The sequence below is a fragment of the Dromiciops gliroides genome, chromosome 2 (genome assembly GCF_019393635.1).
Source record: "Dromiciops gliroides isolate mDroGli1 chromosome 2, mDroGli1.pri, whole genome shotgun sequence".
NCBI lineage: Eukaryota > Metazoa > Chordata > Mammalia > Microbiotheria > Microbiotheriidae > Dromiciops > Dromiciops gliroides.
Window position 1 is genome coordinate 437849377 of NC_057862.1, and position 23901 is coordinate 437873277.

The 23901-nt window shown below is 39.1% G+C and overlaps 1 protein-coding gene across 1 annotated transcript in view; it reads right to left on the reverse strand.

The window, feature by feature from the left end:
- The window catches only part of PRPF6 (pre-mRNA processing factor 6), a 64074-nt gene extending 42633 nt beyond the window's left edge, over positions 1 to 21441 (reverse strand). Inside the window, exons 1-9 of the mRNA XM_043985959.1 lie at positions 21238 to 21441; positions 19108 to 19276; positions 17427 to 17545; positions 11797 to 11875; positions 10393 to 10569; positions 10023 to 10178; positions 9672 to 9766; positions 8422 to 8578; positions 5964 to 6126 (exon numbers count right to left, since the gene is read on the reverse strand). Coding sequence (XP_043841894.1) covers positions 5964 to 6126; positions 8422 to 8578; positions 9672 to 9766; positions 10023 to 10178; positions 10393 to 10569; positions 11797 to 11875; positions 17427 to 17545; positions 19108 to 19276; positions 21238 to 21308 — 1186 coding nt within the window. The 5' untranslated portion in view covers positions 21309 to 21441. The remainder of the gene's footprint in view (positions 1 to 5963; positions 6127 to 8421; positions 8579 to 9671; positions 9767 to 10022; positions 10179 to 10392; positions 10570 to 11796; positions 11876 to 17426; positions 17546 to 19107; positions 19277 to 21237) is intronic.
- Between the last annotated feature and the right edge of the window lie 2460 nt (positions 21442 to 23901).

Genomic DNA, 23901 nt, shown 5'->3' on the forward strand with positions numbered 1-23901 from the left:
GAAGTGTCTATTTAAGGAACTTATGACCCCAGTAAATGATGAAATAACTTACTTGTAGACCCAAAGCTAGGAAGGGGTTTAGAAATCATCTAGCCCCATGTTCTTCATTTTATAGAAGGGGGTGTGGGGGGAAGGTCCAGAAAAAGGAAGCAATGTGCCCAGAGCAATACAGCTAGTTAATGGCACAACCCAAATTTAGTGAAAAATAATACTATTCAGGAGACTAGAACCCAAATACAACCTAACAATTCAATAAACATTCATTAAGTGTACAAAGTTTTTTATCTTTCTTATTCGATTGGGGCAACACAGCTTAATGGATAGAGTGCTGGACTTAGAGACCTGGGTTCACTTATACAACAGATAATATTCATCTTGACTGATGTATCTTAATATCTGCATACATCTACAAATTCTTATGAATAGTAGCCACTACTTCAATTCTCTAAGTCAGATGCCCAAAATGCAGCTTTATTTTAAGCATTCACTGACAGCTTAATGGAAAATAACCTAACTTTCTCAAAAGTAATTTATCATTGAGTCACCCCAAAAAAGTCAGAAGAATGCTGGTTTCAGAAACACTAAAAAGAAAAAAAAGGAATGTGTTGGGACAATACCAACATTAACATCCAACCAGTTGAAATCTAAGTGTCATTTTGGTAACTCAATATTCTTTCAATTTCACCAAGGGGTTTTCAGCTTAATGTTGTCCAAGCATTCTCTCTCAGAGAAAACATGCTGTCAAGAGACTTGTTTTTGCTATACAGTTCAGAGCATCCCAAGCTAACAACTATTCAAGACATGCCTTCTGATGACCTTGAAACATAATTATGCTAACAATGTCCCAAAGAGACTCTGCCACCCTACGTATGCAAAACCAATCAAAAATGTATTCAAGAAATTTGCTTTCTCCAGTGAATAGTAAAGTATCCACACATACATTAATTGCCTTTCATTACATTCAATGCAGCAGGAGAATCTGTAGAGCTTTTCTAAATGAATAATGCTAATTGCTAATAGCCTGATGTGTTATTCATTAGTAAACTGTTTTCCTGCTTGCAAAGATAAGCAATCCATTTCTATAACCCAAGACAGATGCTAGTTTTCTGCTTGTGGCCTCACTGTAGAGAGATGCTGGCTCAGAATCCTCCAATGAATAAGTGAGATTACAGTAATGAAACCAGACTTCAGCAAAGGAAGACACACATGAACACACACACAAAAACAAGTACAATGCCAATAAGAACTTAGGAGAGCAGAGATCACACGACATACAAATTTCTTCTGGCAACTTAGAATAGGTCATAAAATTATCAGAAACCACAATGAGGTGATTTTAAATAGCCACAGCTGAACACTCCTAGATGTCAGTTTTTCATTGCACTTTGGCATGAAGTGGATAAATATTAATATATGAAGCTGAGAGCCAGGTGGTGAAAAATAAGAAATAGATGAAAATTTTAACATTAACTCTAGTACTCTAGTAGAGCTTATTAAGGCAGACTTTCCTCAAATTCTCTTGCCATAATGTAGGAAACAGATTATCCTAGACCTGCTACCCTTCCTTTTCACTTATATATTTTTTTATGACATCCTTTAAACTATTTTTCTCTCATAACTGCCAATTTGCAATATATTACAATTTGGTCATACCCATTGCCTTTAGGTGACACCCAACTTCAATTCTTCAGAAACCATACTGTTGGGGGCAGCTAGGTGGAGCAGTGGATAGAGCACTGGCCCTGGATTCAGGAGGACCTGAGTTCAAATCCAGCCTCAGACCCTTGACACTTACTAGCTGTGTGACCCTGGGCAAGTCACTTAACCCCCATTGCCCCACAAAAACAAAACAAAAAAAATATATAATGATCATGCCTGGCCCCAAACAAGAGACCAGAGAATCAGTATATTGGGAGAGACTGAAGATTAGAGAGGATGACAGAAGAGAAATCTACCTTGCTTTTGCTACAGTCCACAGTAACATTCCAACTAACAAATTCAAGACATGCTTTCTGATTACCTTGAAAAGTAAATATAAAAACAGTGCCTCAAAGATACTGCAACCTTATACATATAAAATTTTTTCATGCATTAAGGAAATTTACTGCTCTAATTCTCCAGTGAACAGTAGGGTAACCAATGAGACATTATATGCCCTTCAGCAAATTCACTGAGAAAATGAATGGGAAAGAGTTATAGTAGAGGAGGGAAAGAATTCCAGTTCTGGTTAACAGCTATAGAAAATGCCAGGAACCAAGAAATGGAATGTCTTGTTTGTAGAGCAGCCAAGAGGCCAGTGCCACTGAATCAAAGAGTACATGTGGGGGACTAAGGTGTCAGAAGACTAGAAAGGTGGTCTTTGAAACGTCTTAAAGATTAATCCCCAAGTTCCTTGATTTTAGAATGTGTTGTCACCAATTTGGATGTCTTCTGAATATATCTGGCCAAATTCAGCTGCTCTTCCAAAATTTCATCTTTGCAGGAGCCATCCATTTCCATTTCCTCACATAGTCCATTATATACTGAAGGACTAAGCCCAATAAATTGCTAGAAAAACATCAGCTGAACTGGACTATGGATTATGCTTATTGTGAATGAAATAATCCTTGTAAAGTGTTTGGCCAAACTCACCACAGGTTCCTTTTCAAATAATCAATCAATAGACATTTGCTAAGAGCCTAGTATGTACCAGGTATTGTGCTAAAACTCAATTCTTTGGGGCTGTTTTGTGAAATGACTGCTTATAGCCTTCTGGGACCCTTGCAATGTTTCCTAAATGGATTTTTACTCTAAAGTGATCTTAACCCACTTCTCTACAGTTAACTGGGTATTAGCCAACATAGTCTCTTGCTATGGCAACTGTTAGGGATTGGTTAAACTTCTCTAATAAACAGTCAAAGAATTAAAAAAGGACCCAATTAAGATTTAATAGCAGTAGTTTCATGACTTCCTCCAGCTTCATTCAACAACATCTGAGGACATGAGGAGAATGGTAGAAGTAATCCAGAACTGGGGTTTGGCAAAGCATGATGAAGTACAAGAGGGCAAGGAATCTGAGAGCAAAGGGTATTACAGAATTGAAATGTTTTGCCAAGGGTGAAAAGTGGAAATGGAATAGAGTGTAGGTAGGAACGGTCTGAAAAGCAGTGAGGGGTGAAAAAACTGAAGGTTATGGGAGGGCAAATAAGAGGGTTGAGTTGTAACATAAAAGGAAACATGGAATGATAAGAGATGATCATCTTTCTATTGACCTGAGGTGAAGTGAAGGAATAGGTCATATGAACCGAAGAGAAATGAGGAACAGGAAAGTTAGGGTACTTGCGGAAACATTCATGCTGAAGACCCCTAGCATAAGGGTAGTTTTTGAAGTAAAGAGGAAGACTATGAGCCATGCACTGAAATCCCTGAGGAAGAAGAGAGAATATCATGAGACTGTGGAAAATGACCAACAGCAATGTAAATCAGGTGATAAATTTCAAGAGTGTGAACCTCAAAGGTGGAAAGCTTGATAAGTGGTAAAAGGTGTCTAGAAGTACTAAGAGATCGAAAGAAGTATTCTGACAATCATTAGGATCAGAGTTGGGGATTATGAGAAAAAGTACAGCCAGTAATGAAAAAAGCAGACAGGAAAAACTACAGCCAGTAATGAAAAGAACAGCAACACAATGTTGTCTATAAGACAGGTCTTAGTGAGTGCCTGAAGATGGAAGGAGAGAGAAAAAGGTTTAAAATGAAAAGGAAGCTTGTTTAATTATAGAGGGGTATTCCAGAGGGCATAGTAAAAAAAAAAAAAAGTAGTCCGAGCTATATAATGGGACATTGTTGGGGGATAGGGTTGAATCAGGTAAGAATGATGGAGTAGGGGCAGGTAGGTGGCGCAGTGGATAAAGTGCCGGCCCTGGATTCAGGAGGATCTGAGTTCAAATCTGGCCTCAGACACTTGACACTTACTAGCTGTGTGACCCTGGGAAAGTCACTTAATCCTCATTGCCCTGCAAAAAAAAAGAATGATGGAGTAGACAGATGGCCCTGGGGAAGGGGGACCATGGGATAGGAAGAATAAGGGGACAGGAACATGGAACCATTAAAGATGACCAAGAAGAACATCAGTAGATAAGAAGAGAAAGACAGGTGATTAGAAGGTTCAAGGTCATTCTCTGATGATATCCCACAGTGTTGCAGTACCCTGGGAGGCCTGAGGCAACCTGCATAGACCCAACACTATGGTTTATAAAAAGCATCAAATTCAACACTCTCAGGTGCATGGAGTGAGCCAGTGGACCTGAGCCAGATTAAATAATCAAGAAATAGTTAACAAATCAAAAATACAATAAAATATGTTAATTTATGGTTTTCTAAGTCAATATGCAGGCCACAGGGATCCATTTCTTTTTGAGTCTGACACCACTGGTCTACAAACATGACAATGTTTCCTCCATGCTTCAAAAATTCTCACTAGATTCCATAATTCCCATTAGCTATGGTCCTGTATCTCTCCTCTCCTATTGCTAAACTTCTTGAAAAATCCATCTAACACTTATTGCCTCTACTTCCTCTCTTCTCACTCTCTTCTAAACAATTGACAATCTATCTTCTGACCTCATCGTTAAACTGAAACTGCTTTCTCCAAAGTTACCAATGATCTCTCAATTGCCAAATCTACTGAGACTTTTCTCAATCCTCATCCTTTCTAACCTCTCTGGTGTAATCTTGTATACCTCTGATATAAGCACAGAGATACTTTGCTGCAGAATTAAGATGCATTTTCCTCTACTGAATCAAATGCTTTTTTATGGTCAAGAAACAATCAGCACACTGGTTTCTTCTATACTCCACATCTTTGGCCAACCTTATGATAGTAAGATGTGATCTTCTTTGGAATATTACCATGTATAAGTCAGCCTGTTCCCTTCTAATAGCCTCATCAAGAAAGATCTCAATGTGCATGAATACAAGATTATTTTTGTAAAATTTTTATACAGCAGAGAAAATGGGAATGGGGTTAGTAGTTAGTTAAAGTTCTCTCAATAACCTTTTTATGACACTGACAATCTCTGATATTTTTTTCTGTGTCTTTGGCTTATCAAGTTCTTCAAGTAATGTCTCTACTTCATAGTGCTTCAAAGTAGCTATTGACATATAAGCCAAAAATTATTTTCCTGGCAGTATCTCTACAAATACTTATCATAATTATTATTAAATAGAAAATGACCCCAAAAGTCTCATGACATTTGTCTTTGGATACATAATATGATAAACTCTATCAAATCTTTTGTTTCTCCAAAGATCTGTCTATCCCCTTTCCATTTAGCTAAAACTTCCTTTTGTCTTCTGGCATCTTATCAAGATTGATATAATTCAATTATTTCAATTAGTATGTGTTTGCTCATTAGCCATTGGACAAAAATCTCATATTCAAAGTAGCAATACTTTGGTTAATGTTCATGGTCTAAAAATTTTGTGTTTCTTAGCACCTTTTACTTCCTTTTCATCCACTCTGACATTACTGAAGAAGAAGGAGGAGGTAGCACAAGACAAAGGGGTATTTTGTATCTTTTTTTGCTTCACAGATTGCCAAGGCCAAATACTTCTTCACTAAATGTAAAGCCTAGTAATGATAAGCTATTTACTGAGAGGTAAGGAGTAAAGTAATTAGAAAGAGAAAAATGCCAAGATCCAAATGATACAATTACCTTTAAAAACTCTGAAGTTGGGGCAGCTAGGTGGCACAGTGGATTAAAGCACTTGCCCTGGATTCAGGAGGACCTGAGTACAAATCCAGCCTCAGACACTTGACATTTACTAGCTATGTGACCCTGGGCAAGTCACTTAACCCTCATTGCCCAGCAAAAACAAAAACAAACCAACCCTGCCCCCCCCCCAAAAAAAAACCCCTCCAAAGTTTATGCTTTAAAGGACAGAAATTGTCCTTGAACAAGAGACTAATTGTTCAAAGGTCTCACCTTTCCTAAGAACACGCTTCTTTGCTCGTATGTCTGTTTCTAGTTCTGCTGCTCTGATATAAATCCGGACAGACTGTGGGAGGTGACGAACAGCTTGGGCAACCACAGCCTTGGCAGTATCACCAGGCTGTAGACGTGCTGCTTCCAGCCATACATCTTCACTCTGTGGAGCAAAATAATAGGAGTAAAAAGTATCTATGGCACCTGAAAACAGTAAGAAAGTCCAAGTGGCTTCTCAGCAGTACTGACTGTTAAAAGAGGAAGGTTTATCTTCTCTTAAGATCACAAACATCTACGAGAAATTCAACTATACAAATTTCATATTACTTGTGCCCAAAAGATCTTTGCTAGTATTCTGGAATATGGCTAATCATCATTTTAACTTTCTATGTTACAGGGATGAAGGTACCCTCTATCAATGGTCTCCAGTATAGGGGCCAGGATCCCCTGGGTTGAGAAAACAGGACAACTTCCACCCTTGCTGCAACAGTCAACTGAAGGGTTTGTCTCCAATAAACCCACACCTATCATTGTTCTCCAACACACATACCTCCCACCAATTCAGTTCAAGTTTGCAACCTCTCCACTTCTGGGCCTGGTGTTGAACTTTAAGAGCAGTTAAAACCTAAACTAACTGTAACCCCCTGCAATTGCACAGGTGCCACTGAGAAAACTCCACCCTGATTCCTGCCCCCCAGATCACCATGTGGCTATATCATGTGCCCCCAGAGGGTGATCTCTGTATTTGGGAGTAATGTCTGGTAAGAGCTTGGCCTTCCACCTTTTCATTTTGGAATGGAAAGTCTAAATCATACTGTTGAGCAAGCAGAGGTGGATTTGTGATCTGATTTCATTACATTATCTTTACCCTGAAAATCTGCTCCTCTGCCAAACTTCCCCACCAAGGACACTACCATTCTTCCAATCACCCAGGTTTTTACCACCTTATTGTCATCTATGACTTCACTCTCACTCCACATCCATGTAATCAATCGAGATGCCAAATCTTGTTGGTTCTCTGTCCACATATTTCCCATGTACCTTTTTTCTATTCACAAAGACATCATCTACATAAAAATGTAGACTCCTGTGATAGTCTTCGATTTGGTCTCTCTGCATCAAGTCTCTATCCCCTCCGATCCATCCTCCACACAACTGCCAAAATGATTTTTCTGAAGCATTGGTAAATGTCACTCCCTTACTTAATAAACTCTTGCAATTTTTCATAACCTCTAGAATCTCTAGAAGTTTGCAAGGGCCCAGGACTCCAGGACATTTCTTGACTGTCCCCTCACTATGATCCTGTGTAAGTACCCTCCTCTCTCCTTATCTCTCTTGTAACCTTCCCCACCCTTCTCCCCCATCCCAGCCAGCTTTCCAGCACCATTTTATGTGTTTTCTTTCCCCATTAAAATGTAAGTTCTTTCAGGGCAGGAACTGTCTTACTTGCTTTTATAACTGTATTACCATACTTAGCACAATGCCTGACATATATCACTTAAATGCTTACCTAACTATATCACATCCTTCTTAAATTTTTGTATAAATTTTATAATGTACATAATTACTAATATATTAGCACATGTGTATAATTTATAAATCTATTAACAAACACATATGGATGGGGAATGCAAACAAAAAACCTTAAAAATCATTGGTCTAAGTGACAGCTAGGTGGCACAGTGGATAAAGCACCAGCCCTGGATTCAGGAGGACCTGAGTTCAAATCCGGCCTCAGACACTTGACACTTACTAGCTGTGTGACCCTGGGCAAGTCACTTAACCCTCAATGACACACACCCCCCCCAAAATCACTGGTCTATATAATGCTCTGAACCTGAAGACACAATTTGAACTTCACTGAATCTACTGAATAAATGAATGCTACGAACTGAAGCTACTGACTAAATGAATAAATGATGCCATTATAATGGGGCTTTATAAAGTTTTTTAAAATCACAACAAAGGTTTTTGGCATTCCATTTCTACCTTTTAATCCCTTCTAGAAAATGTGTAAGCAACACTGTCTTAAGATGTTGGACTACTGCATTTAATTATTTTTATATAAGGCGACAGGGGAGGGCTGGGGCAGTGGGGTACTTTTTTCCTAGTTAGCAGTGCTAAATTATTTTTCAGTTCACTAGATCCCACAGTAAATCTTTTATTATCTACTAAGATGAAAAGAAAATAAAGCCACCATGGTGATTCAATCTTCAATCCATATGGGCAAGATGGAAAAACCTTTTCCACTCTCCCCTACTTGAGATGCATTTAATATCTAAAAGTCATTGTTCTAATTTAAGTATTTCTCTCTCTTTAGATGTTGGAACATAACATGGACTCTTAGAATCACAAATTCAACTGAAGACAAGTGAATATTTTCTTTTCTTTTCTTTTTTTGACAAGTGAATATTTTCAACAAATTTACAATTATCAAATAAGAGGAAAAAAGTCTTACCTTGGGACACATTTCTGTCCCTTTCATAATGAGGTTTCTAGCTACTTGTAATTTTCCAGTGACTTCTTCCAAGCGGGCTGAAGCAATCCATGCTGGAGGATGATGGGGATTTGTCTCTCTCACAGATTTTAGAAGTAGACGGGCTTTTTTAATGTCACTAGGAAAACAGGAAAATTCACACTGTTAAATTTTTCATGACATCATAATCAATATCATAAATATATAAAGTGGCTACCCAGGTCCATATGATTAACTCAATAAAAAACATTAAGATACATACAGACCAGGGGCAGCTAGGTGGCACAGTGGATCAAGCAATGGCCCTGGATTCAGGAGGTCCTGAGTTCAAATTTGACCTCAGACACTTACTAGCTTGTGTGACCTTGGGCAAGTCACTTAACCCTCATTGCCCCATTAAAAAAAAAAAAGATACATGCAGACCAACACATTAAAGAATCTAAATTATTTGCTGGTTCTTCAAAAAGAGGTTGTGAATGCAGTAACAGAATACAACCAAATAAGTTTGGGACATGCATGGGGATGCAAATATTTATGGACAGGACATACATCTGTGATTTCAGTGGTTACAGGGAATTCCCAAGTGAGGAAACTGTCCCTTATTTGTAGTTTGGAACTTTCTCAGCAACTCTTAGTCTTAGAGGGTTATCTAAAGCAGAAACATCAAACTCAAGCCCAAATCACATTAAAATGTAAATGGAGGGGGGCAGCTAGGTGGCGCAGTGGATAGAGCACCAACCCTGGAGTCAGGAGTACCTAAGTTCAAATCAGGCCTCAGACACTTAACACTGACTAGCTGTGTGACCCTAGGCAAGCCACTTAACCCCAATTGCCTCACTTAAAAAAAAAAAAAAGGAAATGGAAATGGTTTAAAAAAAACAATATAGATAATGTTAATTTGTGGTTTTTAAGTTAATATGTGTGTCCTTCTCACCCAAGGATTTGTTTCTATTTGTTTGCTATTCCTGGCCTAGAGCATTGAGAGGTTAAGTAACTTGCCAAGATCACACAGCCAATATGTGTCAAAGGCAGGACTTAAATCCAAGTTTTCCTGGCTTTGAGGTCAGTTCTCTTTCATGCTACCTCTATGCAAATATTTAAAAGAAAACAAAAAGCTAGAAGGCTCCTGACTCCAGGGTTGGTGGCAATTTTATATGATCACAAAATGAAATACTTACAATTAAGAAATTTAACATATCATCCCAAACACAGTATTCCCCTAAACTACCTACTTGATATCTCCTCCATGTGTGGGAATCATAGAATTCAAATCTGTGAGATAACCCTTGGGATCCACCACAGTCTGCCCACTCACAGAATCAGAGACCTGCAAATGGAATTTTGAGACAAATAAAACTGAAAATCATTTTGGTCACAAAAATTCTACCTACTGGATTCCTGGAGGGGGGGAATCCCAAGGCCTGGTGATTAGTTGTGAAAATCTGGAGAGTATAAACTCAGATAACAATTATTAGCTCAAATAACAATTATTTACAAAAACTGCTAACAATATGGCAGGGAAAGAAATAGCAATGATGTAAAAACCCATGTTCCCCGGAATGCACTATATTCTAATATTATACCTGGCTCAATCGCATATCCATCAAAGTGTTCCTGGCTTGGCCAATCTTCCTCATATCCAATTCACCTGTTCCAGGTGTCATTAGCCCAGGCGTCATTCCACCTGGATATGGAGTATTTAATCCTCCTGGATAAGGTGTATTAAGACCTCCAAATTGCTAAAAGAAAAAGAATGAAAAGGAAATTTATGGGTTGAAGAAGTACTTTACTTTGTAAAGTCTTTCAGGTTAAGTCATGAGCAGTCATGTAGTTTATATAACCACTATATTTGGTTATCTCCAGAATTATTAACTTATAATTTTCCCAAGACTTCATCATAAATATTCCATATTGAGTGCTCTGTTGAGTTTTTTTATTCATATGGAGTCTTACTGTTTGTCGGGGATCTACTGAAGTGTGGTTCTCTCCAGTCTGTAAATGTTTAGCAAAAAAACTGTCAGGAACAGGGGTAAGTTTCTCATATCGTGGATTCCGCTGGCGTTTGTTTCTAGCATCACCAACTTCAGGAATACTTAGCCACTCTTCTTCTGTAACTTCTGCCAACTTTCTCTGGGGAAAAAAGAATCAGCCACTTAAGTTAATACTTCAATTTTTCAAGCGTTTCTAGTTTTATTAAGGGAGGTGTTTCTCTCTCTCTCTCTCTCTCTCTCTCTCTCTCTCTCTCTCTCTCTCTCTCTCTCTCTCTCTCTGCCAATGAAGATCACAATCTCTCCTACACAATCTTCAAAAGTTGAAAAAATCCATCAATCCTGTGGCCAACCTGCTAGTATAGTCTTCAGGCAAGAGATATATACAGTCCATGACAGGCCTAAAATAGAAGTCCTTCCATTTTGGCGAGACTTCCCCAGCCTATGCTTCATTGGCACAGCATCTAAGAACCAATGTAATATCCACACAATGGTGGAGGAATTTGGTGCAGTTAATTAACTTTTAGTTATAAAAGTCCATACTCAAAACTTAAACCTACAGCACCCAAATTCTTATGTAGTTAATCAGAAAAGATTTTAACATTAGAATAGTTTTATGAAGGTATAGTTTTTACTTTACTAGCAACTCATCATGTCTTCTCCATTCCACAGGACTGAAAAAAACCTCCTCTAAGAGCCCAAACAGCATATCTTATGAGGCAAACTAATCTGTGTTAAACTAGGAAAACTTTCAGAGTTTAGGCAAGGGCTTACATTTTTTTTATTGTATTTGTCTACAAATTTTTTTTCAGTTATCCATCAGCAAATATTCAGTTATTTATTTTTGTGGTTTTGCTTTAACATTCTTTTTTTGGGGGGGGGGGGGCGAGGCAATCGGGGTTAAGTGACTTGCCCAGGGTCACACAGCTAGTAAGTGTCAAGTGTCTAAGGCCAGATTTGAACTCAGGTCCTCCTGAATCCAGGGCCAGCGCTTTATCCACTGGGCCACCTAGCTGCCCCATACCATTCATTTTTTTAAATTTTAGAGTTCCAAATTTTCTCTTCCCTCCAAGCCCAATGGAGAAGGCCACAATATATCAATTATAGACATAAAGTCATGCAAAACATATTTCCATAATAGCCATGTTGGGGGAAAAAGAGTAAGGAAAATAAAGTGAAGAAAGCATGCATTCAGAGTTCATACAGATTAAAAAAAAAACAGGAACCCCACACACACATTCATTATTCTGAATAAATTAAATGATAACTGATAGGCACACTATTTCTGTGCCAAAATTAATAAAAACAGAATGGCTCTCTTGAGTGTTGTATCAGAAGCACTAGAACTGGCTTGCTAAAGTTTGCTTACTTTCAGATCAGAGAACTGCTGCTGAATTTTAGGACGTTCCATACGGTATTTTTCAATTTCTTCTTTTTCCCTCTGTTCCCTAGAAAAGGAAACATTTACAAAAAATATTGGGTCTCCATTCTGCAAGGATACTTGAGCGTTACAACACTTTTCAAGCATATGTCCACATAGAAACAACTTCTTAAGCTCTGCATCTAATCCAAATGATGAATGTTTTATATAACAAACATTCATTCACAGATGCAACTATTTAATTATCTTTTCTAATGGAGCAATGCAGTAGTACAAATAATGCAACAATTAACATACTAGAATCTTAGGAACCTGCCTACCAGAATCTTAGGATGTTAGCACATTAATTTTTACATTACTTGTACTTCTGCATTTCTCCATTAGCAAAGAAAATGAAATTTTATTGTATCCATAAATGATGCTTGTTATACTTGTTTACTTTAGTGAAGAAACTATCAGTAACAAGTGTAAGTTTTTGGAACATGTTTCCATATTGACAATTGAAAGGTGTATCTGATGCTCCAGGAATCAACAATACTTCAAACAATTAAATGATACTAGAAATATGCAGTTCAGGAGGAGGTAAATGCTGTCTACCTTCTCCAACCTTTTTCTACTCAACACCTTCCCCTCTCCAACGTGGTAAACTGCACTGCTTCTCAAATCATGCTAAATATGCATCACAGTTGCACTGGCCCATTTCTCAAAATTTACAATTTATCTTGTTTTTTTACGCTTCCTAGAAAAAGGAGGATGATTAAGTGTTCTTGTGTAACAGGATTATCCTTGTAGCAGAACCTCACTCAGTACATAGTGGAAACTTACACACTGCCTTCAAAAATAAGAAAAAACAAGAAAGATTAAATTAACCAAGAAGTTAAACAGGAGACCCTAATATGAACAAAATTTTTAAAAAGCTTAAAGATGGCTATGTCACTTAAATTCTCAGTATACAAAGGCCACTAAGATCATAATTAGTGATGGGGTTTCTTCACTTGTCAAATTAAATCCCAATGAAATTGAAGTTCTAGTTGGGGGGAGGGGATGGACTTTGACTAAAGTAGAAAGCAGTTACAAGTGGATAAGGAGTTAATTTTTATTCTGAAAAACTGTGCAATGAAAAATTCTTACTTTACATCCCCATGTCAATTTTTTCCCCTCAATAACTTTGCCTTCCTATTCCAACAGGCTATCCAAAGCTCTACACCGTTCAACATTTTTATCAATGTTTTCAATGGAGCAATAGATAGCATGTTTTTCAAATCTTCAGATCATACAGATAAGATGAATAGCTGACACACTGGATAATAGAATTATAACTTGACAAAAGATCAGATGGATGGCCAATTTCTGATGAGATGAAATTTAATGAAATGCTAAATCCAACATCTGAGCTAAAAAAAAAAAAATCAACTGTACAGGATAAAATACTCAGAAGTAGTTCATGACTAAAAAGTAGTTCACCTGAAAAAGACCTGAAAGTTTTAGTGGATGGACACTCAGTGTGACACGATAACCAAAAAACCTCTTATTCAATCTTAGGCTACATTAATAGAAAAATATCAAAAAATGAGGAAGGTGACAGTTATCACATTTTATTCTCTTCATTTTAGATGATACCTAAAATATTATCTCCAGTTTTGGCTACTGCATTTTCAAAAAGGTTTGAAACTGATGAGCTAAAATGAATCCAGGAAACAAATAATCCGAGACAATGCTGCACTCTCTCCTTCACTTCATAGAATATCCCTCTCTTGAAGACACCGCTGAAACATGCCTATGTATGAAGCATTTCCTGATCCTTTCAACTGCTCATGCCTTCCTTTCCAAACTACTTTGTATCTATTTAGATGTATTCACTTTACACTTTGGCAACATGTTTTTACATGTGCTTGATTCCCCCATTAGACAAGTTCTTTGTGAATAGGGATTGCTTCATGCTTTGTACTTGTACCCTCAGCACCTGGCACAGTGTACACAGCACAGAGCAGACATTTAATAAATAATTGTTGATTGAGGGGTATCAAAACGCCTCATGAAAGGACTGGTTGACAGAAATGTTTAACCTTGAGAAAAGAAGCAACTGGAAGAAAAAGATGACCAAGTGAAAAGCCTAGCTCCCCCACAAAAAATTCCCAACAAAAATTTAAAAGGGAATCAGATTAAGCAGTGATCAATAAAACAAAAGACAGACACCAGTAATTTCCTCCATCCAATTCAGGACTGCAGAAAAAGGCAGCCAGCAGCCTCTAAGTATTCTGTGCAGGCAAAGGCCAAAGGGTCCTTTATTTAAGCCTACTCTCCAGTGAAGAGGGTCTAAAGTTGGCACAATCTTAGCCCTGGCCTGTTGGAATCAAAACAGGAGGAAAAGCCAGATCTGAGTAAGTCATTGTATAAGGAGACTGAGACAACTTAAGAGTCATCCAAATGACCTCAAGCCAGTCAGCTCCCAAGAAGGGACCATGCAGAGAAACAAGTAGCAATTATCTAGGGAAATAGAAGTGACAGTACATGGATTAATGGACTGAGTCTGATTGGAAAGGAGGATAAACTAGGGGAGAGAAGAGAACTTCCAAGCAACTGACACTAACCCCCTTATTTGGTGGTTGTACCACTGGAATTTAGGAGACAAAAATGAGGGAAGGCAGCTTGAGGTTATCTGGTAGGGGCCTATTAGGTCCTCAGCAGAAGACAGAGCTAAGTCCCAAGATAGGATAAGGAAAAGAGAGGCATGAGGAGACTAAAGCAGAGAGCATGGCTTTTATCTCAGCCCCAAACCAACCAACCTCTCCCAGGACGGGCCCAAAGAAGGAAATGAATGGAACCTGGAAACAGTCATCCCATCCAGAACTTTAGGCAGGGCACTAGCAGCATCTAGGCCACATATATACTTAGATATACATACATATACATGTATATATATTTACAATGTTTTTGCTTATTTTAAAGAAATTTAAAATGACTAGAATTATAAACTTGGGCAAGAAACTGAAGATGATAAGGGCTTCAGAAAACAATGGCAAGTTTGGATTTGTGAACAAGATTTGGATTTTTGGACATCTTACAATATAAGAGTGATAGACTTTTGGCCAAAGATGGAGTACATAAAAGAAGAGTTGCTAAGAATGCATTTGCTGGGGGCAGCTAGGTGGCGCAGTGGATAGAGCACCGGCCCTGGAGTCAGGAGGACCTGAGTTCAAATCCGACCTCAGACACTTGACATTGACTAGCTGTGTGACCCTGGGCAAGTCACTTAACCCCAATGAAGGAGAAGGAGAAGAAGAGACAGGATGGTAAAAAGACCAATCTGGACGCATGGGAAATTCTTTTTTTCCCCCAATAAATGTCCTTTATTGTTTTTATTGTATGTTTTAAATAATAATAAACATTTTTATTTAAAGTTTTGAGTTCCAGGGGCAGCTAAGTGGCGCAGTAGATAAAGCACCAGCCCTGGATTCAGGAGGACCTGAGTTCAAATCTGGCCTCAGACACTTGACACTTACTAGCTGTGTGACCCTGGGCAAGTCACTTAACCCCCATAGCCCCGCAAAAACAAAAACAAAAACAAAAAAAAACACAAAAAATAAAATTTTGAGTTCCAAATTCTATCTCTCCTTCCCTCCCTCTCCTCCTCCCTCCCTGAGGCAGTAAGCAGTCAAATATAGGTTATACATGTGCAATTATGTAAAACATTACCATATTAGTCATTTTGTATAAAAAAAAACTTGAATAAAAGAAAAAAATGAAAGAGTAAAAAATAGCATGCTTCAGTCTGTGTCTAATCAGTGTCAGTTCTTTCTTTGGAGGTAGATAGTATGCTTCATCATTAGTAAAGGTAAAAAATTGTCTCAAATCATTGTATTACTGAGAATAGTTAAGTCATTCACAATTCTTCATCAAGCAATATTGCTGTCACTGTGCACAATGTTCTCCTGGGTTGTGCTCATTTCACTATACATCAATTCATATAAGTCTTTCCAGACCTTTATGAAATCATCTTGTCATTTCTTATAGCACAATAATATTCCATCACCATCACATACCACAGCCTGTTTAACCATTCCCCAATTGATGGGCATTCCTTTGATTTCCAATTCTTAACCACCACAAAATGAGCTGCTATAAATATTTTTGTACAGATAGATCTTTTTCTCTTTTGGGAGATATATTTGGGATATAAACCTAGTAGTGGTATTGCTGGATCAAAGGGTATGCACAGTTTTTTGGGGGTTTTTTGTAGGGCAATGAGGATTAAGTAACTTGCCCAGGGTCACACAGCTAGTAAGGGGTATGGACAGTTTTATAGCCCTTTGAGCATAGTTCGAAATTGCTCTCTGGAATGGCTGGATGAATTCACAACTTCACTAACAGTGGATTATTGTCCCAGTTTTACCACATCCCCTCCAATATCCAACATTTTCCTTTTTTGTTATATTGCCACTCTTATAGGTGTGAGGTGATACCTCAGAGTTGTTTAAATTTTCATTTCTCTAATCAAGTGATCGATAGCATTTTTTCATATGACTATAGATAGCTTTAATTTCTTTCTCTGAAAACTGCCGGTTCATATTCTTTAACCATATATCAATTGGGGAATGACTTCTATTTTTATAAATTTGACTCAATTCTCTATATATTTGAGAAATGAAGCCTTTATCAGAGACAAAAATTCTTTCCCAGTTTTCTGCTTTCTTTATAATCTTGGTCACATTAATTTTGTTTGTGCAAAAGCTTTTTAATTTTATATAATCAAAATTATCTGTTTTAGGGGCAGCTAGGTGGCGCAGTGGATAAAGCGCCGGCCCTGGATTCAGGAGTGCCTGAGTTCAGATCCAGCCTCCGACACTTGACACTTACTAGCTATGTGACCCTGGGCAAGTCACTTAGCCCTCATTGCCTAGCAAAAAAAAAAAAAAATTATCTGTTTTACATTTTGTGGTCCTAAATTCTTCCTCTGTCCATAAATCTAACAGATAAACTATTCCATGCTCTCTTAATTTGCTTATGGTATCACCTTGTATGTGTAAATCATGTACCCATTTTGACCTTATTTTAGTATACATTGTGAGATGTTGGTCTATACCTACTTTCTGCCATAGAGTTTTAGAGTTTTCCCAGCAGTTTTTGACAAATAATGAGTTTCTGTTCCAAAACCTTGGATCTTTGGGTTTATCATATACTAGATTACTATAGTCATTTCCTATAGTATAATTTGTACCTATTTTATTCCACTGATCCACTTCTCTATTTCTTAGCAATTACCAGATTGTTTTGATAATTACCACCTTATAATATAGCTTAAGATCTGGTACTGGGGCAGCTAGATGGCACAGTGGATAAAGCACCAGCCCTGGATTCAGGAGGACCTGAGTTCAAATCCAGCCTCAGACACTTAACACTTACTAGCTGTGTGACCCTGGGTAAGTCACTTAACCCCAACTGCCTCACTTTTTTTAAAAAATTGTTTTAAATAAAATAAAAGTATAAGGACTAGATGGCCCCTGAGGTCCCTTCCAGTTCTAGATTTGTGATCCAAGCAAATACTACCACAGTCTAGAGATCTAGCTGTTCTCAGAAATTAAATAAACAAAAAAGTATGGAGCAAAAGTTGTCCTTACCTTCTTTCTTTTCTTCTTTCATCCATCCTTTTGTCCAATGCTGCATAAATAGCATCTGCTTCCTCATCATCTTTTTCATAAGGACCACTTGAAAAAAGACTTCCCGCATAACCATTAAACTAAAATCCAAAGAAATAATTTCTAAGTTAATTTATGTTGGAGAACCCAGGGGGTTCTCTGTCGCCCCTCTGACTGAGTTCCCCCTCCCCATACTTGCATTGGCCTGCGACCCTGACAAATTTGTTCCGTTAATATGAATAACATCAACAGAAATAAGGATAACCACCTCTATCAACATAATCCTAGGTAAAAATGTCTCTTCCACACTTTCAGGAAAGGTACTTACTATAGAATATTTTAAAGAATAAAACCTTAATTTACAAAGCATCATACAATTAGGAATCACAGAATACCACAATTCCAAAGTCAAAAATGTAGGGTGTAACTAGGTCAGATGGATCATATTAATGATGACATGTTCAAATAGTGGTATAAAAGATGTTTGTCATGGGGGGCAGCTAGGTGGCGCAGTGGATAGAGCACCGGCCCTGGATTCAGGAGGACCTGAGTTCAAATCTGACCTCAGACACTTAACACTTACTAGCTGTGTGACCCAAGGCAAGTCACTTAACCCCAGTTGCCCTGCCCAAAAAAAAAAAAAAAAAGATGTTGCCTTAGACACCTAACTAGGAAAAAAAGGTCAAATTTTAAGAACAAAGAATAAGAGACAGACTACTTAAGTAGTGAACTGGTACCCAAGAAATACTCAAAGAAAAAGAGAAATGTCTCCAGGATATTGGAAAGATACTCCTGAGAGAAATTTAGCATAAGATGACAAGATATGAATAGAATGAAGTCTAATCAGATGAAGAGAGTATCTATCTAGATGAGAACATGTATCTAAATTATTTCTCTGCAAAAGTATAACAAAAAAAACCCAACAAAACCCAGCAACCAAACTTGTGAGTATTCATTATCATTCACACTGAAGACAAAATGCCCTTGGCCTCAAGGAACAGATAGAGAATGCATCTCCCTTCTTGGCAAAGGGGACTACCAGAACAGTGATGTGTTAATTAGTTTTTTGGGGGTTTTTTGGGGTTTTTTTTTTTTGGTGGGTCAATTGGGGTTAAGTGACTTGCCCAAGGTCACACAGCTAGTAAGTGTCAAGTGTCTGAGGCCGGATTTGAACTCAGGTCCTCCTGAATCCAGGGCCGGTGCTTTATCCACTGCACCACCTAGCCGCCCCCATGTGTTAATTAGTTTTACTGAACTTTCTCCTCTTTTTTATTATAAGTGAAAGCTCAGGATAGGGTGGAGGAATACACTGGAAAATGTAAATATAATATAACAAAATATATCAATAATTTTTTTGAAGTCAAGATGCTACTTATTAATGCAAACAATTCTCTTGCTTTTTACTTGTTATTCTGGTATCGTTGAACCTAAAGGATCTCTTCTGGGGAGATGCAAAAGCTATACAAACATTTCAATTTACTCTTACCCTTTCTCATGTTGTTAATGGTATCATAAGTAGCTAAAATATAAAAAACAAATCAGCTACCCAGAGTATTCTCTAGCATAGGTGTGGTAGTGTAACAATAGGAGGAGTTTAGAGAGTCTGTCTTCCTAGGTAGGGGTGGTCAAAAAAGTCCATGAAAGGCCAATTATAAGTTATAACCTCATCATAGTTAGTGTCATTCAGATCTTCATCATCATCATCTGCAGCCTGGTTTTTCTTCATCTGGTCTCCTACAGTCCTCTTGCCTGGTGGAGCATGTCGATCATCCACTGGGTCATTGGCATCCCGAGCAGGACCAATATCTGACCGGGTGGTGAAACCAGTAGCTCTGTAGGAAAAGACATGAATTCAGCTACTGATGTATGAGCACTCTTAACAAATGCCTAAGAGGCTTGGCTTGTTTTATATATATAGATGGTCCCAGAGAATTGAGGCAAGTGTGGTTAAGTGACTTGCCCAGGGTTACACAGCTAGTAAGTGTCAAGTGTCTAAGACCAGATTTGAACTTAAGTCCTCCTGACTTCAGGGGCAGTGCTCTATCCACAGCACCACCTAGCTGCCCATAGATCCAAAATAACCCTGTGAAGTATATTCCTCTATTACCCTATCCATTTATTAATGAAGAAGCTAAGGTTCAGAAAAGTTAAGTGATGTGCATGGTCACACATCTAGTAAGTATAGTATAAGATAGAATTTTAAACAGTCTTTCTGACTCCCATGTGCAGCCAGCCTCTATCCACGATGCCACAATGCTTCTTAATAGATTTCAATCAACTCAAAAAGTATTTATTTAGTACCTACTATGTTGCAGGATGCTGAGACACTGGGGATACAAAGAAAAGCAAAAACAGTGTCTGCCCTCAAAGAGCAACAACTCCTAATGAGGGGAGAGAACATGCAAACATAGGACAAAGGGGAGAAAATCCCAGAGAGAAAGCACTCAAATTCAGGAGGACCAGGAAAGGAAGGTTTCTTGCGGAAGGTGGGATTTTAACAGACATGAAATAAGCCAGGTAAGGTTTGGAAGGAGAGAAATTCCATTTCATCTACTTTACCTTTATACCCATTTCCCGCCTCTTTTTTTCTAGCATTCACCTAAACACTTTTACTTCTTTAAGTAAATAGAAATTTAAAGTAAATGGAAATTTAAGGGGGGGAAAAGCAATTTTAAGATGCCACTGTTATTTCAATGGAAATTAACTAATCATTGCTGTATTCAAAAAACCAAATCTAAGTGCTATAAACTGTAAAGGAAGATGAAATCTCTAATGTATTGTTGAAAAAACAGTGCATTCAGTTTTTGTCTTTTCCATAACTGGATAAATTTAAGTTATGGCAGAAGAGAGAATGGTATGAAAAAGGGAAAGATGATAGTGAGGATAACGTGGGGGAAACTGAAATAGAACGAGATTTTACAATCCAACCATCCCAGGATTAAGAAACTGAGCTTGGGGGGCGGCTAGGTGGCGCAGTGGATAAAGCACCGGCCCTGGATTCAGGAGTACCTGAGTTCAAATCCGGCCTCAGACACTTACTAGCTGTGTGACCCTGGGCAAGTCACTTAACCCCCATTGCCCCCCCCCCAAAAAAAAAAAAGAAAAAAAAAGAAACTGAGCTTGAGTGCAGGGCACTGGGGTTTTCCAGAAAGACCCTGGACTGAATCAAGAATCCTGAAGTTGAAAATCCCTGTAGTGACATTTACTGACTAAGGTGGCAAATTCATCTAACCTCCCTAAACTCCAGTTTATCAGACTTGAAAAATGTAGGTGTCGTACACATGCACCAGTCACATCAGAGTTGCAAGGGAAGTCCTTTGCAAACCCTGAAGCCTAATGAAAATATGGCTTCGTTATTATCTAAACGTGAACTACTGTGATTATTGTTACGAGGCGGTACTTATTTGGGGGAAGATGGGTAAGAAGAACAAACAGAAGATTGGGAAATAGAAGGGAAGGAGGACAGAGAGAGACAGGAGAGGAATAGAATGAGGAGAGGCAGAGACAGAGAGAGAAAAGAAAGGAGAGGGAGGGAGAGGCAGAGAGAGGAAAGAACGAGAGCTCTTGGGGGTAGGGGGAAGTGCGTTTGTGTGCGTAGCGGGGGGGGGGGGGGCGGGTGTCAGCTTTAGCGACCAGCCCTCCCCAGAGCAGCCTCCACAACTCCCCACCCCTCCCCCGAGGACACGGGCGGACGACAACAAGAGGGCTGAAGTGGGATGAGGGGCGCAGCTTCCAGGGCCCGGGTCCGCCTTGCTCCTGTTTTGGCCCCGGACGGCTGCAGCCTTTAGCTCACCCGCGGCCCAGCCCCGGCACGTAGCCAAGAGGCGCGGGCATTCCTAGGAACGGCTTCTTCTTTTTGTTCATGGTGGCGGCTGGAAGGGGGAAGGCCGGGGGTCTCCGGGAAAACGGAGGGGACTGTCTGCTTTAGTCCTCCGAGACGAGGTGTCGCAGAACCGCTCACCCGAGGGGGCGGACGTGCGTCACCCGAAACACGGAAGTGTAGGACGTCTCCTTTGCGACGCCCCACCCCGCCTCTTCCTCCCAGGAAGTTGACAGGAAGTGCTTTTCCCCTAGCCTTCCGGCCGACGGTGTCAAAATGGCGAGATACCTAAGTGGTGGGTGTGTACGCATGCGTAGGAGTTCTACGCTAGGGATGTTGTCGTGGGCGTGTGAATGCGGGAAGCTTCTTTTGTGCACATGCGCACAGGTACACAACTTCAGCTACTACCTGCATAAATCTGCCCACGGTTTTCCTACCTCGCTCAACCCACAGGTGCAATACACACAGCAAAAACACATGCAAATACAGTTCAATTCATTCAACAAGAATTTATTTAACAGGGGGTGGCTAGGTGGCGTAGTGGATAAAGCACCAGCCCTGGATTCAGGCGTACCTGAGTTCAAATCTGACCTCAGACACTTGACACTTACTAGCTGTGTGACCCTGGGCAAGTCACTTAACCCCCATTGCCCCGCAAAAAACAAAACAAAAATAAATATATATTAAGAATTTATTTAACACCTGCCAAATTTGCCCAGGTATTCTGCTAGGACCTGGAGATATAATGACAAAAATGAAACAATGCCGACCCTCAAGTAGCTTACATTCTACCTTTGGAAACAGGCACACACGAGTAAATACAAAATAATTTAGTGGGTAGCACTAGGGAATCAGAAAAGGCCATGATCAGGTGATTACACTAGAGCTGAGATATGAAAGTAGCTGTTTGGGGCAAACTGCCTCAGTTTACCCAAATAACTCGAGGAGACCACCAAGTCAAGCAAAGACAGATTTATTACATTCCCTCGGGAATGGGCAAACTCAATGCCTGAGTCGCAATAGCTAATACATGTCTTGACCTTTTATAGGAATGTTGGTCAGAGGGGAAGTCCCCACGCACACTAGGGCGAGCTCACAATCTAACATCCAATCCTGTCTCACCCAGGGTGCGTGTTTAGCTCTCGATCAATGTATGGAGACATGCATACGTGTTCCAGAAACAAGGGGAAAAAGGGGAGGGGGAACAACGTCAAACCAAAGGAAGAGGGAACGGGGGAGTGACAGATGTTTCAGATCTCACAGTTCCCACTGGCTCCCCTCTCCTGGCCTCTATCTCTAAAGATATTCAACTTGAATAACAGGAAGAGTCATTCAGGTGTTTCAGCATTGTTTTGTAGTCGTGTTAATTTTAGAAGGATGACAGGGTTAAAATTTATCTTCGGCTATGTTGGGAAATCAAAGAAATAGAATAAAGAATAAAAGAATAATCCATTGTTGGGACCCCAGGGTCAAGGGGATTCTGCTCTGAGAAAAAGAGACATGTCACTTAACATTTGGTCTCAACTCAATTGCTGCATCCTGTGCCGAGCCCTGTCCTTTCTTCTTGAGTCCCGAGTATTGAATTGGTGGGCAAACTCCCCGACCCACTCAACAGGGACTGGGGTTCTAACACATGATGGATTCCAGATAAAACTAAGATGTAGCTGACAAGTGGGGAGACTGAGCAGAAGTAAAAATACTGTTAATTGGCAATAAAACTTAAAGGAGACAGTGAGAATTTAACAAGCAATAAACTTTTAAACTAACTATACTGGGGCGGGGCTGGGTACCTTCCAGACCCCATCCTCAGAGTTTAATCTGACTCAAATCCATAATCATCTCATACATAGCTAAGGTTTCCAAAAAGCAAAAGTGAGGAAAAAACTTTTTAAGTGTGTGGAACAGCCTGAATAAAGGAAGATAGGATATGGATTTCAGAGGAATAGCAAGTAGGTCGGTTTGGCTGAAAGGCAGAATTTGTAAGTGGGACTAATGTTTGGAAAGAGAGTTTGAGGCCAGATTTTGTAGGGCTTTACAGACTAAATAGAGGAGTTTGTATTTTACCCAAAATGCAACTGTATGACTTGAAGAGCACAAATGTGAGAGATGTAAAGGTTAGATCTCAATAAAATTTAGCAATTGATTGGATGTAGAGGATAAGATAGAATTAAGGGTCAAGGATGATACCCCAACATTCTATATGAACCTGATTGAAAGGATTGTGGTGCTTTCAGCAGTAATATGAAAATTAAAAAGAGTGGGCTTCTGTGATGGACTATATTCTTCTCACCAATGCAATGGTACAGAAGAGTTCCAGGGAACTCATGATAGAAGAGGATCTCCAAATCCAAGAAAAAAAAAAGAAAGAAAGAGCTGTGGAGTATAGATGCTGATTGAACCATATTATTTCTTTTGTTTTGGGTGCTGTTGGTTTTTTTTTTCTTTCTATTTTGAGGTTTTGCATCACTGCTCTGATTCTTTCTCTTGTAACAGGATTAATGCAGAAATAGGATTAATGTTATTATGTGTATATATATGTGTGTGTGTATATATATCTATATGTATATGTATAGAGATATATAGATATAACCTATATCAGATTACCTGCTGTCTAGGGGAGGGGGGAGGGAGGGGTGG